This window comes from Otolemur garnettii, unplaced genomic scaffold (genome assembly GCF_000181295.1).
Source record: "Otolemur garnettii isolate 467f Iridium unplaced genomic scaffold, OtoGar3 scaffold00016, whole genome shotgun sequence".
Classification (NCBI taxonomy): Eukaryota; Metazoa; Chordata; class Mammalia; order Primates; family Galagidae; genus Otolemur; species Otolemur garnettii.
In genome coordinates, this window is record NW_003852411.1 from 18,595,801 (window position 1) to 18,609,010 (window position 13,210).

Sequence of the window (13,210 nt, forward strand, 5' to 3'; positions counted from 1 at the left end):
GGCATCAGGAGAAACAATTTAACATGGAGAAATCCTGCCAGACCACAGAAGAAATATCTGGTATATGACATTGAAAGAATCTTGGGCTAAAAGACCCAAACTGATGCTGAGAATTGATTAAGACTTCGACTTTAAAAGGAAAGAAAAGAGACAAAGACCATGTGCTTACTTGCTAGACAAGAATGTGAAATAAAAAAATAAATAGACAAAAATCTATTTCTAAACTGCCTGACCACGATGGATGTAAAAGGCTGTGATCTGTTTGAAGAAGTTAAGAACAAGTGGGACAAGGCAGATAAACTTTTTAGCACAGAGTGTGGCCAGAAATATGCTCCAAAAAAAAAGCCAGTCAATATTCTGTCCTCAAATCTCTGAGACTTAAAAAGGGAAGTCTGAAAAAAAAAGGGTAGGCGGAGAGTCTGGAGGTTTATCAGTTAAAATTGAGTATATATAAAGCAAGATGGTAAAGGCAAGTAACTACTCTCCAATATGAGGTTTAATTTCCAATGTCTCTGTATGACAGAGTTCATTTTCTGGTGTATACTATATATAATTTATAAACTGTGGTAATGTTATTAATATCAATAATTGCAATGGTGGTCATTCAAAAAGTATTAATTAGAAGGTGCTTTCACAATCAAAGTCTAGACAATGGGAAGCATTCAACTACATCATAGCTTTGCAAATGATCACTAATTTATATAGGTCAAAGTTGCATACTGTACTTACTCAAAACCCTCCCTACAAAACGTATACCATGAAAATGATTTTGAATATAGCTACTACATCAAACCTGAGGATCAAATATTAAGTTTAAAGATTATATCCTATATTGAAACTATGCTACTTCCCACTGTAAGTCAATAAATACCTATACCTGACTAATAGATAGGTTATCTTTGAGATGCATTAGAATTTTATTTAATATATTTATCAGACACCTACTTTCAACACAGCCAACACTAAGAATTTTAGTTTTAAGCTATATGTACACCAGAAATGTTTTGTTGCATCTGATCCACAAATGACTCTTCTCAGGAATTCTGCCTCCATGTACAGTTTGTGTTGACTGGGTTGTAGGTCATGTGACTCATCCCAATCCTATCCCTTTCCACAGCAGACTGGACAAGAGATGGACAACTGCCCTAAGGTGACTCAGACTGTGATTAATGACTATACAGACTTATTTTAAAATAGGTGCAGGACCAATCAAGTTCTCCCTCAAGAATTTATCTAAAAGACACACAAAGACTGCCAAGAGCCATGGGTATTAGAGTTGAAAGGTCATATAGATCTTTCTGAGATGTTTTAGGTCCTGTACAATACAAAGCTGCAAAGAAGTAGGTGAGAAAAGAAGGAAGAACATCTGATTCATGGAAAGTAATATAGATGAGTGCTTGCAGTTACTCTGGTGCCTGTCCTTCCTAAAGTATACTTGATCAACTTTTCCTGGATTTCCTCTAATATAATAACCCCCCCACTGTTTTTGAACTACTATGTCTGGTTTTCTATTCTTAAAATATCTTAACTAAAATGACTTATTTTTTTTTCCCTCTTAAAACTGAAGAGCAAAGTTATTTTTCAGACTGTAGGATTTAAATGAAGATGATAAAAATAATTTTGTCCATTACATCTTCATTCCTATTTTCCTTCCACAGATATTTCATGTGTGTCTACCATATGTCAAGTTAGATACTAGGTATTCAGTAGCATACAAAAAACCCATAGCCCTTCCTTTTGGAAATTTATAATCTAGAGGGGAAACAGGCATTTAAAAAGTAATTTAAAATAAATAACTAAGCATTAATCATGGAGTACTAACAAAGCACGTGAAAGGGTGTACCTACTTAATAATGGGCAATCTTGGAAAGTTTCTAGAAGCAGTAACATACAAACTTATAGTAGAAAGAGTTAGCCAGACACCATGTCTCCCCGAAAATAAGACCTACCCAAAAAATAAGCCCTAGCAGGATTTCTATGCATTTGTTAAATATAAGCCCCACCCTGATAATAAAACCTAGTGATGGTCCATGCATTTTGGTGCAGAGCGGTATGGAAGACTGGAATACCTTTTATCTGCCACAGCTCCTTTCTCTGAGCCTTTTGCACTTGCACGGGTGTGCATGTGGTAACCGCGGTCACAGGCATCCTATTGCACATGTACGAATGGCTAGGGGAATGGAGTTCACGCATCACTAGTGCCAGCCCCACCAACAAGGTCGGCTCCCCCTGTCAGGTTCCAGAAGAAGACGACTTAACTGTATTTGAATAAATGTAGATTGTTGTATTATACTTAATAAAAATAAGACATCTCCTGAAAATAAGCCTTAGTGTGTCTTGAGAAAAAATAAATACAGTGTCTTATTTTCAGGGAAACATGGTAGAGTAAAGAATACATTTTAGGTAGAAGAGAAAGAATAAATAAGTGTTTTCAACTTGAAAACATATAAATGTTCCAGAAACAAGAAGAGGGCTAGTGCTGAACCACATTCATTAAGAGGAAAATTGGCCCTTGGATCCTACTGGAGAGAAAGGAAGGGCAAGATTATAGGCCAAGTGAAACAACATGAGTTTTATTTAGTGGGAAAACACTTTAGAGTTTTCAGCAGAGGAGTGACGTGACCTGATAAGTGTTTTATAAAATTCTTTCTGGATGCTATGGAGAATGACGGGAAAAAGACACATGTGGACAAGTGGGAAGACCAGTTACAAGGTTACTGAATAGGACATGATGCTGATTTGGGGAGGGAATAAAATGTTCAAGACCTATTTGGAGGTATAATTGATTAAACTAGTGAGTACAGTAATATTTCCTAAATATGTTCAACTATGAATTGCTGAGGATACATACATAAGTAGTAAACATATAGATATGCATAACAATGATAAATACTGAATTCTGTATAATGGTGGTTCTGAGGGAGGCCAAGGGCCTATGTTTGAGAGAGGTACATATAAAGTTTCAAATATTGTTGGTACTATTTTATTTCTTAACCAGAGAGGTTAAGATACAAAGGAATTTGATGTATGTATGCATTAATTTTTTTATGTTTTAAATATTTAATCATAAATTGAAAATAATGTTTAGTTATTTTACTCAATCTATATATTAAGAGTTTAATTGCTATTAGTTTATTCTGCTCCTAAAATACTATAAAATCACTTAGTTATCTGAATTCATCAGGAACTAGAAGAGTTTTGTTAGGGGAAAAAAATCTGTCACACTGTAAGTCAGTGATCCTCATTCTGAGCATGAGAACTAAACATATAAAAAATAAATACAGCAGGGATTATTAACAGATCTGATGTACAAAAGCCTTTCTTAGTCTTCGAAGTAATATAAGTCTGTTTTTATGAAGCAAAATATCCTTACTTAGAAGTATCCTCATTTAAAAGTACTAAGTTTGACATACTTACTCTCCTGCTGTTCATCTTTCATAATTATCCCATCTGTATATTTTTATTTAAAGATATCAATATTGACCTTATATGCTCCCCAATCTATCAAAACCTGCTTCTAGAATAAACATTGCAATATGAGCACTGCCAGAATAAAGCATGTAACAATAGCATTCTGCAGTCACTCCACGATGTCATCTGCTTCGAAAATGCTCCCGGAAGCATAGAAACTATCAACTCAGCCAGGCTTCTCTTTCATCACCACATTAAATGAGAATGTGCAATCAATAAAACTTACCCCAGCTGATCTATCAGCACATCCTGTTGGCTCTACCTTTGAAACTTGTCCAGAATCCAACCATTTCTTATACCACCTCCACTGTCACTATCTTGTTCCAAACGACCATCATTTCTCACACGGATTACTGCAATTCCTTCTAACTGATCTCCCACTTCTCCCCTAAATATCCTACAATCTTTTTTGAACAGTGAAACCTGAGTGATTGGGATGCTTTCCAATCTCAGCCCAGTAAAATCAAAAGTCATTACAATTGTCAAACGACCCTATTAAGATTGCTTTATTTCTCTTCCTTCTTTTATTTTTCTCCATAGCACTTTTTTTTTTTTTTTTTTTTTTTGCACTTGGGTACATGAAGTCTTTGTAAGTTCTGAAAGTGATATGGGTCTATTTTTCTGTTTGTTTGTTTGTTTGTTTCTTTGAAACAGAGTCTCACTTTGTTGCCCTTGGTAGAGTGGCTTGGTCTTATAGCTCACAGCAACCTTAAACTCTTGGGCTCCAGTGATTCTCTTGCCTCATCCTCTCAAGTAGCTGGGACTACAGGCACCTGCCACAATGCCCAGCTATTTTTTGAGACAGGGTCTCACTCTTGCTTAGGCTGGTCTTGGACCAGTGAGGTCAGGGGATCCGCTCACCTTGGCCTCCCAGAGTGCTAGGATTACAGGCATGAGCCACCATGCCTGACCATATGGGTCTGTCTTTTGAAGCAAAATTTTGTCTGTCTCTTTATGAGGGCAAGGATTTTATCTGCTTTTTATTTACTGTTGTATCCCTCAACTGGAATGGTGCTAGGCATTTGGTTAAATTTAAAAGTATTTAGCTCAATGAATGCTGAATGAATGAAGGAATGTTCTTCTAAAAGTTACACAAAACATAGATAATGGTTCTGCCGTTTTCTTTTCTTTCTTTCTTTCTTTTTTTTTTTTTTGAGACAGAGCCTCAAGCTGTCGCCCTGGGTAGAGTGTCATTGCATCACAGCTCACAGCAACCTCCAACTCCTGGGCTCAAGAGATTCTCCTGCCTTCACCTTCCAAGTATCTGGGACAACAGGTGCCTGCCACAACGCCTGGCTATATTTTGGTTGTAGCCATCATTGTTGTTTGGCTGGATTTGAACCCACCAGCTCAGATGTATGTGGCCGGTGCCTTAGCTGCTTGAGCCACGGGCACTGAGCCTCTGCCATTTTAACTTGAGGTTTCTGCCTCCCTCGAAAACACAAGAAAGAATTGTAAATTAACTGATATAACAACCATAGACCTTTCTACATAGGAAAGAGTTGGGCTCCAAAAACAAGAGTTTATTTATTTATTTATTTTATTTTTTGAGACAGAAGCTTACTTTTGTCACCCTCTGTAGAATGCCGTACTGTCACAGCTCACAGCAACCTCCAACTCTTGGGCTGAGCAAGTCTCTTGCTTCAGCCTCCCAAGTAGCTGGTACTACAGGGGCCCACTACAACATCTGGCTATTTTTGTTGCAGTTGTCATAGCTGTTTTAGCTGGCTGGGGCTGGGTTGGAACCTGTCACCCTCAGTTTATGGGCCGGTGCCCTATCCACTCAGTCACAGGCATCACCCAAAAACAAGAGTTTAGAGAGAGAGTTTTCTGGTCCTGAAAATTTCTGTTGGTAAGTAAAACTTAAAAGTAGCATTTATTGCCTATATATTGGTTAGCCCAAGCATGTTTTCCTCTACTCTGGCGAATAATGGCTCCTAGAGTTTTCAGAAATATTTACATTTATGGCAGTGGTCTTTATCTTCTTTGTAGAAGAGGATTCTGATGAGGATTTTTTTGGGGGGGGTGAAAGGTGGAGGGAAAGGGAGAGTATTATGTAATAAATCTCTTTAGATAATAACTTTCAGAAAACTACCTTGAAAGGGGGATTATACCTGATGGTATTTAAATTAGAAAATGTAGTACTGTCATTTTTTCATCATCATAAGAAGAGAGAAGCAGGAGACATAGTCTAATTTAAAGGGTCAATGATTTCCTTAAATTTCATGAAATACCAAGTTACTATATAAAGCTGAATATAACTGGTACTCTAAAAATTGAACTATCTGGTAAAAGTCAACTTTAAACATCCCTGTCAGTTATCCTGTCAAGACTAAAAGAAACCCTGGTGTTTTCCTTAAGTCTTCTGAAAGAAGATGAAGGGGAATTAAAAAACACTTTTGGAGAACTACTTGAATCATTACTGAAAAAGGAAATAGAATGAAGCTTCTGTTAAGGTCACTAAGTAAAAATTTACTTTTAGTAAAGAAGGCTCTCAATTAGAACAAAAAATCTGATTAGAAAGCTAGTAAATTGAAGAAATTAAGCAACTAAAAGACCTATACAGGTAGATACAGCAGAATGCAGGGTAATATTATTATTATTAACTTAATATTAATTAAATGCCTCTGCAGTAAGCCATTTATATCATAACCTCATTTAATCCTTATACTAAACGTGGGAGACTGGTAGTGTTAGCCCCTTTTACAAAGAAATTAAGACTTACATAGGTCAAGTAACTTCAACAAAGTGGCCAAGAAGAATTGACTAAAAACTCAAGATCCTAACTCGAATGTCATATTGTCTCTACACTGCTTCTTCTGAAACTTAATACTTTGCTGGATGTTTCTGCATCAGGGTAACTTCTCTAAAGGCAAAAGTCATTCTGCTCTTAGTGCCAGCTCTTACTCTCCATCTGCAAGCAACTTCAGAGATTAAGTGAATCACTTCAATCATCAAATGAGTTCAATTTTCTTGCATATTCATGAACTCTAATCTGACCCAGTATCTGCTATCTAAAAACAAAATAAAAATTTGCCCTTGAACAAAGGAAGACCTTTATTGAATAAAAGCAACTCAAAAGGTAATGCTCATATTACTCTGGAATGGTGTTTGGGAGATTTAGTAAAACTGGACATCTGCACACCCTGGGCTAACAATTCCATTCCTAGGTTTGTACCCATAAGGAAAAGATCTGAAAGACAAGATCAACAGTGTTCAAAACAGTACTATTCAAAATAGCCTTAACTTCAAAACAACTAAGATGCCCATCAATAATAGAAGTGAGAATGGATAGACTATACTATATTTACACAATGGAACAAATGACCCACGCCTAGATGCAACCATAATGGATAAATCTCACAAACATGATGGAGGAAAAAAGTTAAACACAAAAGAGTTCATATCGCACATATTTAAAGTTCAAAAACAAATAGATAATCTATGGTGTTAGAAAGTCAGTATGGTGATTACCCTCTTCAGAGGGGTAGTTACTAAAAAGAGGCAGTGAAGGGGAGAAGGGCTTCTGAAATGCAGATAATGTTCTGTTTTGTTTTTTTTTTAATCTGTACTGATGGTTTTACTGTGTTGATTTTTCTAAAAATCATTACATTTTCATTAATTTTTGTGCATTTTCCTTTATTCTGCTATAAAAAGTTACTATGATTTATTCTGATGGGTTAAGAGCATAATACTTGTATTATGAATGTTTAATATATTTAGCCTTTTTCTTATATTGCTAAACAGAGGCAAACAATAAAACACAGGTTTAGTCTCTGAAAATTATTTTCATTTCAATTATTGACTAAAAGATAATCTACACAGAGTTTCACTCATCTTAATATAGGAAAATGTATTTTTAAACTCTAGTTTCAAATCCTCTTGCCATCCATCATCTGGGAATTAACCCAGGTCATCATATATTCAAGTTTAAGCAAATGTTTGAAATAAAATTGTTAATAACTAGCAGTTTTTGTCTTAGGCTGCATAGTCAAACTCTATAAAATTCTTCCCTGTTCTGCTAAATTAACTTCATATTCTTAATCTCAGAATGAATGAAGAAATCCTTGAAACCATCTACTTTAGGGAAGCATGATATGATGATGTACCTTCTAAGAATAAAGTCTCTCAAAGTATTTTTCAATTTGTAATAGGATCTTTGAGCAAAATACTTTGCAGACCAATATATTTTTTGGTCAGAATGATAAACTGAAAAATCTAGACTTTTTTCCATCTGAGAGTTTCCTAACCTTCTATTTGTAACTAAACATTAATGCATAACCATCAAGATTTAAACTGTTTTCTTAAAAAGAGACACTATAACCAAAAAAACCCCACCTCTGTATGATTCTATTTAAGACTATGTTACTATTTCCATTCTTAGAATATTTCATAGCATATGAAGGAACAGCTTTTGATATAAATATTTTATTAACTACAAGAAGGAAAGGGGCAGAGAAAAAACACAGACAGGCAGGAAATAAAAGTTTATTCAAAAATTTCCTTTGTAATGTAATCCTTGACAAAGATGAGTTAGTGGAAAGAACAAATGTCCTGAAGCACACTACAATACTGTTCCCAATAAAATTTATTTTGAAAAATTACTTTACTGTTAAAGGATGTTATTATTTATTTCTCTTGATATCATTATGCTATGATTCTAAACTACTTTATGTTTTGAAAAGCTCTGCAATATCCTTAAACAGCTATACAGCACAGGTTTAAGGAGAGGAAAAACATCATAGATCTATGATGGTTTTATTAATGTTAATGAACATTATGATCTTTCAAGCACTGTGATTATGAATCATAGTTGACAGTGATGAGAAAGATTATAGATTTACTTTTTGGTCATAAATGTTGCTAATTTTCTTAGCAACTGATATAAGAAATTCAAATATCTTCAAGATAAAATTTCCTGAGAAATTATGAATCTAGGCTCCTGAAGACCCATGTACAATGCTCTGATGCCAGGTGTGCCATCCCTCAGGTAGAGACGACTTTAGGAAGTCACCATTCCAGTGAACTAAAGAACATAGTTATTACTCTACCAAAAGCGATTGAGAAATCTCATTTAGCTGGTTATGATTAAACACATTAATTTCATTCCATTTCCTATGAACACTAGAGAACCAATCTAGTATAAAATTAGATAATGTCTCTCAGCAAAAAATGTGAAGCAATGATAACAAATATTTGTAACCTCACACTATGTATTATGTATAATGCAAAGACTGTTAAAATGCCATACAGTCATTAAGAAATACCATGTAACACTAAACTCCAGCTTAGTACATAATAAAGTCCATAAATATTTATTTACCAAAACCTTTAGTATTAGTTTGTTTTAAGACTGCAGAGCCACAGCTCGGCGCCTGTGGCTTAAGCGGCTAAGGCACCAGCCACATACACCTAAGGTGGCTGGTTCGAATCCCCAGCCCGGGCCCGCCAAACAACAATGATGGCTGCAACCAAAAAATGGCCAGGCATTGTGGCGGGCGCCTGTAGTCCCAGCTACTTGGGAGGCTGAGGCAGGAGACTTGCTTGAGCCCAGGAGTTGGAGGTTGCTGTGAGCTGTTATGCCATGGCACTCTACCCAGGGGGATAGCTTGAGGCTCCGTCTCAAAAAAAAAAAAAAAAAAGAAGACTGTAGAACCAGATAATTTGGTTTTTACTTTTAAAGAACTAAAATTAGGGAATCAGAACTGGTCACTACACTAATTTGAATAATCAGGCAAAGTAGAGGTTTTTAGTACGAATGCCTAACTATGCTTTATGTAAGTTGAGGTCACACCATGTTAACTTTGAATAAGGTTTTAGCTACTATTTGTACATTCTTCCTTTAAGGTAAATTTAGAAAGGCATTTTATATAACTAATTTGTAAGTAGAAAGAGTAGGAGTATTAAGGTGTTATCAATCCACTAGCTGTTATATATTTAGGATTCAGGAACTTATTCTATGAACCCAGCAAGCCAACCCACCCTTCTTTATCAAAGTATGTTACCAATGACTAAAAATTTTACATGCTTACAAAGTGTTCTGTGACCTTTAGGTACTGTACAACTACTAACTAAAGCCTTTGAAGAGCAAAAGCCCAGCTATGCTTGCACATGGTATCATTACTGCTGTAGTAGGCTGAGAAATAACACTGTTATGCTTTACATCACTTACACATTTTTTCTTTTAAAATCCTGTTTTTACACTTCACTTCTAATTCCTAGCATGATTAAAATAGATTTTTTTTTAAGGAAGAGGAATTTTTACCTAAAACAAAAGTATAATAACGTGCAACTGTCTATATTAAACTTATAATCACGCATAGAGGTTTACACTTCATTACTTTTGCTTTTAAACACAGCTATATTTTTATAGACATTTATACTACTATTAAAAATACATACTTCTCATCAAGAAACTTTCCTATTACTGCTAAGATTGTCAAAACATTTTGATGGCAATACAATATGCATGTATTATAACAGTGTTCATTTCTTTAAAAAAGTAAAGTAAATATAGCTGCCTAAGAAACCAAAAACAACAAAATAAACAAATAGAAACACCTAAGGATTTTTATAAACTAACTTCATCTGGCAGAAGCCTTAACATCATACATAAAAAGATATCTTATAAATTGAGGAATGAGTTACTGTAAAAATCCCATTTATATTCACTCTTCGAGTATAACTGCATTAATAATAAAGACACCTGATTCTAAATTTATTTATTGAAACTTAAAAGTTCTTTATATTTGCAATACATTATTACATAGATATGGGCTTATTAAGAATTTAAATTATATAGACTTAATCACCTCATTTTACTTTGTAGGGATTATATATGCCCTAATATTTTCATTCCTCACAAATAATAAAGTTATAATTAAAATATTACTTAAAAATACAAATAGACCTTTTTGGTCAGTGAGTATTTATGGCTTAATATAATAGGAAAAAAGTGAATAAAGGAAAGTATTTTCTATTTTGACTTAGGTATGAAAGACAGGAGTCACTCTACCTCACAAAGCAGTAAGTCAATGATGTGGAACACCATGCAGAGTGGGAACTTGGCTGTGAAAAGAGTGAGAAACCACTGGGATGCATACATATGAGCCTCCAGGTTCAGGTCACAGAAATGGCTGTGCAGGTCTGGTAGCTGCTCCTAAAAATCAGAGTGGAAGATTTAGGAAGAGGAACACGGAAGATGCTTTGCCACAACTATAATTTAATAACAAGCTTTCTATGATCATTTAAACTTTACTACAGTATTGGTTGGATTTTATGTAACTACACAGGAGTGATGCTAGGAGATGGGAATCTAGTCTATAACAGATAATTGAAAAACATAAAAACAGATTAATTATACATGACTAACAAAGGTCATCTCTTGCTCCCTTGACTGTTCCAGTTTCTTGAGGAATGCTCATTCGGACAGAACACCTGCAGTGTAATGAATACCTTGACTCCAGGGTCAAGACACAGTATCGACATTCTGAGTTGAACTCTTAACTAACTAGAAAAAAACATTTCTTTGGAAACCTGCTAATACCAACATCATCTGTGGTCTATGATATCTTCTTGGTACATTATTTCAGCAAATGGAGAACTCCAATGCATAATCAGATATTTAAAAACCTATTTTCAACATAAGAGAAACGGCAAATAAAGAAAGTGTACAAGGGAATACAATTGGATATCTCTTAACAATGCCTTTATGCTAGCTTTATTTTTCCTAAAATAAACTTAAAAAAGAAAATGCCATTCAAAAGCAAGGAAGACAAAATGTTAGCATAGCTATCCCTATAACTGAAAGACAAAGGCAAAGAAACAGCAAATTTTGTTCTGAAACGTAAAATGCCTGTTTATAAAATGCCACCTTCATTTTGTTTTCATAAATAGATCACAAAAACAAAAATAAAAACTAAAACAAACCATTTCTCGCACTAGATGCTGTCATTGCAAAACACCCAAAGGTGCCCGTCAGGAACTTTAAATGGGTATCCAGTCATCCAGTTAACAGAAAAAAGGTGTTATCAGAAAAATGTGGTTGAATTTCCTCATAGTTCCACACATTTGCTCTTCACTTAACAGGTATATTTACCTGATTCTCACAGTCCTTAGGAATACTGACCTTTGAAAAAAATGAACTTTTATAAAGGAAAGGTAAAAAGTGAATAATTTCAAAAATTTTCTTGGTAAAATCAAATCTTTAAAATAGAGCCTATTACTTTTTCTGCCCACAGTTACTGGATTCTTCCACATAGTATTTCCCCCTGGATGCCCATTTGTCTTTGTCCTTATGGCTCATTTTATATCTTTCCCTCCACTTCCTCTTCACTTTAAAGGTCTTCTACCCTCTATACGCCCTTCTCCCAATAAAGCTTGTCCTTAACCTCACTGTAAACTCTGTCTTCTATTCCCTTATTCTTCTAATATTCAGTCTTCTAATGGGTTCACTTCACTCTTTAGTTGTCTGTGGCTCTCCTGACAGGTCATGCCAATGAACTTCTAACTGCTTCTATTCTCACATCCTATTAACCTTCTTCCCCAAACATTTTACCTTTCTCCACTATGAAATCACTGCAGCCATATACTTCTCCCACATTTCTCTTGGGTTCCCAACATCCTTTCAGAGAATCCCATATAAACATGATGAATAAGCCCATTATAAGTTTAAGATTTCTATCTTCAGGTAGAACTTCAAAGCTACTCAGTAATTCCTTTTGACAGCTCTAGTCAATCATTTTGCCCTTGCTCACAATCTTTTTTTATTATGTAACATTTAAAACACGTAAAAGAATGTATGTTTCTCGCATGTATACATTTAAAAATAGATATTATGAAATATAAGAATAATACTGAAATCAGAAAATTATGTGGAAAATATTTAGAACATGCCCCTGTATTACAGTATTTTAGGTGTTTTTTATTCTCTTTTTGTCTTTTCCAAGTGTTCTATATAAATCCAGATTAGGTAGTGGTATGATGAAAGCTCTTAGGTATTCAATTTTTATTCTTCAAATATTTTCATTCCTTAACAAATGATACTTGACAATATCTTCATTGGCTTAACAAATATACTGACTTCAAAGTCTATTAAAGTTGAGTATTTAAAAAGAAAGACTTTTTAAAGTTGCCAAATGGCTAATAAGTATATTATTATCATAGGTAGACTAATGTAGGTATTAGTCAGAAGCCAAATCCATTCATATTTCTGTAGTATTCTCTTAAACTTTTATAACTCATTATTTATTACCAATTCTATTGGGCTTTTTCTATAACTTAACAAACCCTAAATAATAAAAAACTCTCAATTTTTATTTACCTGCATTAGTCTTTCCAACTGATAGAATTTGCAATGAAGATCCTCAAAGTTGTTTTTGTACAGGTCTCGCAAACCATAGTCATACATGATTTTCACCAAAACACAGAATGCTTGCTCCTCTGGCATCTACAGGAAAATACAGACATATAAAACATGATTAGGTTGCATTGACCACACTGTCAAAAAGTTCTTTCAAGCTATTAGTTCTCTGCATAAATAGTTGAAGGCCTATAATATATGAAGCCCTTCAGAGTCAGGCTTCTGGAGAGTAAGATAGGTAAAATCTATGTTCAAAACTTCTAGTCCCTTCACTTGAGATAAATTGCCTTCTTTTGTTAATTTTAATCATGTTGTCATTTGTTAATTAGGCCATCTTTAAAACATGAAATACAGTGAACTGATTAAAAAAATCAAACA

General features: G+C 34.5%; 1 protein-coding gene across 5 annotated transcripts in view; it reads right to left on the minus strand.

Annotated features, from left to right (window-relative positions):
• The window catches only part of RABGAP1L (RAB GTPase activating protein 1 like), a 665,252-nt gene that overhangs the window by 243,197 nt on the left and 408,845 nt on the right, over nucleotides 1–13,210 (minus strand). For all 5 annotated transcript variants that reach the window (XM_023510844.1, XM_023510847.1, XM_023510846.1 and 2 more), the window contains 2 exons: nucleotides 12,794–12,919; nucleotides 10,487–10,630 (listed from right to left, as the gene is read on the minus strand). In XM_023510844.1, the coding sequence (XP_023366612.1) occupies nucleotides 10,487–10,630; nucleotides 12,794–12,919 (270 nt within the window). The remainder of the gene's footprint in view (nucleotides 1–10,486; nucleotides 10,631–12,793; nucleotides 12,920–13,210) is intronic.